General features: G+C 48.3%; 1 protein-coding gene across 1 annotated transcript; it reads left to right on the top strand.

Annotated features, from left to right (window-relative positions):
• The first annotated feature begins 645 nt into the window (after positions 1 to 645).
• Positions 646 to 1,599, top strand: LOC119324760 (two-component response regulator ORR11-like). Its single transcript, XM_037598535.1, has 5 exons — positions 646 to 906; positions 1,010 to 1,056; positions 1,165 to 1,242; positions 1,345 to 1,415; positions 1,512 to 1,599. Exons 1-5 carry the CDS (start codon positions 759 to 761, stop codon positions 1,597 to 1,599), a joined length of 432 nt encoding a protein of 143 aa, XP_037454432.1. The 5' UTR covers positions 646 to 758.
• The last annotated feature ends 4,310 nt before the right edge of the window (positions 1,600 to 5,909 follow it).

Genomic DNA, 5,909 nt, shown 5'->3' with positions numbered 1-5,909 from the left:
CTATGAGATTGCAGACATCCGAACCGGTTGGACTGATACGCTGATCCACGTTGGAGGGTTAAATTCCAAACATTTGAGACTGATTTTAAAATCCGCGTTGGTGATGCCATATTGCCATTGATGCACAAGCTGGCAACAGCCAAAGGCAGCTCGGCCAGGCCGGGACAAATATATCTACACCGGCCGGGAAAAAGTTGTATGGCACATGCAGATAGTATGAATTTACAGATCGGCCGAGCTCGTATCACTATCTACTAATTAAGCTGAATCGTCACATCATATCGTCGAGGAGATCATGTGACACATCAAAAGGGACCGGTGGTATTTAAGAGGGGAGATCCTGTCCGTCCTCGGCCGCGACAGGCAGGAGGGAGTCAATCCCTCCCCTGGCCCCGATCCTCTGTCCTCTCCCCTGCCCTCCCCTTTTGCGGCAACACAAGATTTCCGCTTTACTCGCTGCGCGCGTACAAGTACATGCGATCCGGCCCGGCACGTGTGTCGTGTGGTATCCGGCCTCCGTGCCGTATCCAGATCCTGTGGATCCCTGCACAGCTGCACTAGGATCTCCCGCGCTGCACTACCTTCTGTATTTTCCCCGTCGCCCTCACCCTCGTTCACCCTTGGCCCTGCATATAAACGCACCACCCTGGCTGGCCCCTTCTTGATTGTGACGACCCACGGGAGACGAGAGAGATACTACTACAGACTTGCGCGCGTATCTTTCTTTCTATCCTAGCGATCGACAAGAAGCTTTCGAGATGTCGAGCGTCGCAGGAGGCGTGTTTGGGAGGACGGCCGTGTTTTCGGCGGCCGGCGGCGGCGCACCTCTTCACGTTCTCGCGGTGGACGATAGCTCCGTCGACCGCGCCGTCATCTCCGGCATCCTTCGCAGCTCTCGGTTCCGTGGTGAGTCCAATCGTGGGTCTGGTTGCAGCATCGCCATTGAATCTGTGCGCGTTTGCATGCATGAGAAGTGACCGAGTGCATCTGTTGTTGGTTTCGTGGGCAGTGACGGCCGTGGATAGCGGGAAGAGGGCCCTGGAGCTGCTAGGATCGGTACGCCTTTGATTTCTCTCTCTGTCTCTTTATTGGCTGTAATCTCTTGGCATTTCTCTGGATAGTACGTATTTCTGATCTGCTTCTGTGTTTGGGGATCGCGTCCAGGAGCCCAATGTGAGCATGATAATTACGGATTACTGGATGCCGGAGATGACGGGATACGAGCTCCTAAAGAAGGTCAAGGTGCGTGCTAGTCTATTTCTTCTTCTCCAAGTCCTGCCCAGTGGCAATCTTTCTTTCTTTAGAGCCAAATCACATCTAGTTTACGAGGCAAAAATCGCGCAGGAGTCATCCACGCTGAAGCAGATCCCCGTGGTGATCATGTCCTCGGAGAACGTGCCGACAAGGATCAGCAGGTCTGAATTCTACCATACAATGTTCAAGTACTACTACTCCTCTATGGGAATTAGACGTCGACTAACCCCGGTGCCTTTTCTTTCTATGTTAATCAGATGCTTGGAGGAAGGCGCAGAGGATTTCCTGATGAAGCCCGTCCGGCCGTCCGACGTGTCGCGGGTGTTCAACCGGGTGCTCCCATGAGAAGAGGCGGCGGGGGCGGCATTGGTGGGGCTGCGGTGAAACCATTCGTTCACGCGTGCTTCCTTTTTGGTCACCTTTTGTCATGTTTAAACAGAGAAGATCTCGAGTGAACTGCGAACAGTAGGTGTACTTCGTTTCTGGTTTTAGTGTCTTTCAGCTGGTCCAAAAGCAGTAGTAGTTCTCAGGCAATTTGTTGGGTGGTGTGGCCTGTTCATTACTTGTTTTTTTTCGAATTAAGATTACTTTACTTGTTTGTTTTTGGTTAGAGGAAATTGAAGGCCTTAACAACAGAGTTCATGATCTCCTTATACACAACGCGAGGGAGTTCCGTTTCCTCTCTCTCGCTCGAGGCGATACGCGAGGCAGTTCCTACGCCGGCACAGCCGCTGGCTCCAGCGGCGGCAGTAGGGTTGGGGAGCCCTGGTTCTTTTTGGACCCCGATAAAATCTGAATGTTCGGATTTTAAGCATTTCACCCGAACATTTTTACCTGGCAACTTTTAGTTGACGCGAGGTGGTAACTTTAGTTATTAAGACATGGCAACTTTGTCCCAGTTCGTTTTTTGTCAGAAAAATTACAATCTTTGCCAACCTCACGTAAACTAAAGTTGCCAAAAAACGTTCAGGTTGCCATGCTTAAAATCCGAATGTTCGGAATTTATTATTGCCGTTATTTTGGCTCATGTATAGATCTAGGCTAGTTTGTTCAGGCGACGTCGCTCGGTCGGTGCCGACGTCTTCGTCAGGAAGAAAAGTTTCCGGGCCATCGCCTTGATGGTGTTCTACGACGGCGTCAAGGAGTCGTGGATGTGTGTCGAGGCAAGGTCTTGAAGACAGCGGTGGAGGTCTTGTCGAGGGTCATGTTTCTTCGCCTTCGTCCACGTCGTGTCAGCGGTTCCTCCGGCGCTGTCACGAAGCCGAAAGTGTTCGTGTTGGAGGTGGCCGGTGCTGCAGCGGCGGTCTCATCTAAGGTATTGTGCACCTGGAGTTTCTTCAAAGGTGGAAGATGGTTGCTGATTCTGAAGCCCCTCAACAGCGTTGCCTCATGAGTACTTCAGAATCGCGACCCAAGAGGAGCGGGGACGTGCTCCGGTAGACAATCTACAGCGACAAATGCGACGCCGTTCATGGCAGTGCCTGTTCAGAGGCTCACAACACAGTTTTGCTGCTATGGCTTTCTTTTGGATCTTGGCTTGGTGGAGATGTCTTCTTCTCCTTTCCGACGGACGCTCTAGCGACGGCGGTGGCTGAAGATTATGGTCGTTTTGTTGGTGGATGGAAGGACGAGGAAGATTTTTTTCTGTAAATTTTCTTTGTTTCTAGCAATTTCTCTTGGTGGGTTGTCTCTTCGGATTTCTCGTCAAATCTGCCATGTATGTTGTAATATGTTGGTATTATTAATATAAACATGGCACTTCTCTAAAAAAGAAAAAAAACAGAGTTCATTTTACTTAGTCTTGTCTCCTCTAGTCTGCATTTGCTCGTTCTGGCGACAAGAAAAAAGAATATGCATTTGCCCCATGCACGGATGTGTATGATGTAGTGCGTACATTTGCAAAGTGACGCGCGTGCGTACATTTTTCCTTGTCACCTCGTTCAATATTACAAGATGTTTTAACCTTTTTCTTATTCAGACGTATATAGACGTATTTTAGTGTGTTTGTTTACTCATTTCAATTCAAATGTAACGATGTTGAAATATCCAAAAGATCTTATATTTGTGAACAGAGGGAATACGCTTGTGTCAACGTTGCACGGTGTAAGCATGTGTGAGGATCGCTCGTTGATGTAGGAATACCAATAGGGTATGGATACGTATGGGCTAGCCAAAGGCCCAAATCAATAAACGATACAATCCAAATAGTAATGGGCTAACAGGCTCTGCATCAAGCCCGGCATGGACCATGGGGTGCATCATCATCATACAGGTCTCTACAGTCGGACGCCATGCCCCCTAATGGACAAGTACTAACAGTCGATCACTAAGACAGGAGCAGTTGGTCCTATCATTGTCAGTTGCACTGTAAAATACCCCCCCCCCCCTTGATAGGAACACGGTGGCAATGGTAGGAAGCGAACTAGCTGCTCTGAAGTAGTAGCTATTACAAGCGATTACAATAACAGTGGATCTATTATGTCTTGCAAAAGGGGAAGAAGAAAGGAGAAAAAAGAGATATGTAGCCACTTGATCGTTTAGTGTGATCCTCTGGATACCCTGGCTTCCACGGGCAGCCTCACTTAAGTACCCTGCATCGTCTCGTTCACCCACTCTTTCCCCGTGTACCGTGCGTTGCGCTTCCGTGCACGACTGGTTCGTGTGCCCACTTGTCCTGGTGTGCTGCCTGGTGGGCCACCCATGTCAAGGGTGCTAACATCCCCCCTTCTTGAGTTGTGGCTTGCCACCAAGCCGGCGCTTGAGGAAATCGAACTCATAGTGCCTCTTGATCTTCCCAAGTATTTCCCGTGCTCGAATCTGGAGACCATCTCACTTTGACCTACTCCCCCATGGCTCCATCATTGCGACGCTAGCATGATTGCATCACTTCAACAGGAGCAGCAAGATCGTCAGAGCCAAGAGGAAGATTTGGTTGCACCATCATACCAAGAAGAAGCACTCGCCGGAGTTGCGAGACGTGGGGCACCAGGTGGACCACAGCTTGTGGTGGTAAATGTAACTTGTAGGCGATGTCATTGATCCTCTCAATCACAGAAAAAAGGACCGTAGAACTTGAACGATAGCTTATGATTTCCACATTGTGCCAGTGAAGTCTACACATACAGATGCAACTTGAGGAACACCTTATCACCCACTTAAAATTCATGGAAGTATCACTTCTTATCTACATTACTCATCATGTACCGACGAGCCCGATGAGGATGTTGTTGCAGCAGATCCTGAATAACTGCTTATTCGTCCAGCCAGACTTGCAACAACGACAAAGAACAGGTAACTCTCCGCCATGATTCCCCACCGATTAGGTTCATGGCCAAAAACAACCATGCCGATAGCAGAATGTTGCGAAGAGTTGTACCAAAACTGAGCTAAGGGGATCCAAAAGCTCCATTGGTGAGGGCATGCGTGAGTGAAACACTCGCGGAAAGTTTCAACACATTGATTGACGTGCTTGGTCTGATTGTCAGTTTAAGGGTGATTGGTTGTGCTCAGTCCCAGTTCAATGTCAACATATTTAAACAGTTCTCACCAGAAATGACTCGTGAACACCGGGTCACTGTCCGAGACAATGACTTTGGGAAACCCATGGATTCTGTAGATCTGATGCATGTATACCTGAGCTACTTTTTTTAGAACCAAAGCACAAAATTATGCATTGGTGGTGATACACTTAGAGATCATGGTACTTCTAACATTTGCATGGACGTCAACTATCATCGTATTATCCCCGGACACCCTTGTCCCCACTGCAATATTATGAGCCAGAGTGTTTTGCCCCCGTCTAAAAATGCTGACTTCCACCTTGGCGAAGTGAGCCATCTGCCTACAAATGTCCATCAGCAAAGAGAATTGAGGTGACCTACATTTCTTTCACATCTTGATCTCCTGGTTGACAAAGGAACAACCAACTTCAACAATAGTTGGCCCTAAGAACAAATTTGATAGCTCTATCAGTCCCATTAACGTCGCTCCAGCTTCTGCTTTCTCAATAGTCGAGCATTGGGGAAGTTGATGTCCAGCTGAGAAGAAGACACAAAGATGATGGTCTTTTGCTACCATGCCTCCCTAGGCGTTCCCTGACTCTGATATGAACATGGTGTCATAGTTTAATTTGACAGTGTCCATAGGCGGGCAACCCAAATATTTGGCGTCGGATCAGTTGGTCTGCATGCACCGGAGACTACAGCGACACCTTCTTATTTCCGACAGTTGGAGAACCACCATACGAGGCCAACAATTAATAGATCCACCTGCAATTTTGTCAGGTGATTCACGACACCCAAAACCGTCTCTTTCCCATCCCCATGGATAACGTTGTTCCTGAGCTGCCAAGACCTCCAGAGAATCAACAGTATTCATCTTCTAACAACATTCGACTGTGGGCTTAACAACATCTGTAGCCAATCATCGCCATACTGCCTAAATGTGCATTCTTTTGGGAGATCACACACTACCCACATAGCGCATCTCAATGCCCTACTTCTTGTGCATGTAATCATCGCGTGAAATTCATCTTCCTTTTCCACTCTGCAGATGTCACAAACATCCTCCTTAGCCAGTGTTCTCCTGAAGGCATTGTGTTTTCTGGCGAGTGATTCAGTATCAACTCTCCATGCAAAAAATTATCTTTTCTGGAA

The sequence above is a fragment of the Triticum dicoccoides genome, chromosome 6B (assembly GCF_002162155.2).
Source record: "Triticum dicoccoides isolate Atlit2015 ecotype Zavitan chromosome 6B, WEW_v2.0, whole genome shotgun sequence".
Lineage (NCBI taxonomy): Eukaryota > Viridiplantae > Streptophyta > Magnoliopsida > Poales > Poaceae > Triticum > Triticum dicoccoides.
Note: the sequence above shows the minus strand (reverse complement) of the source record. Positions and strands in the feature narration are given on the sequence as shown.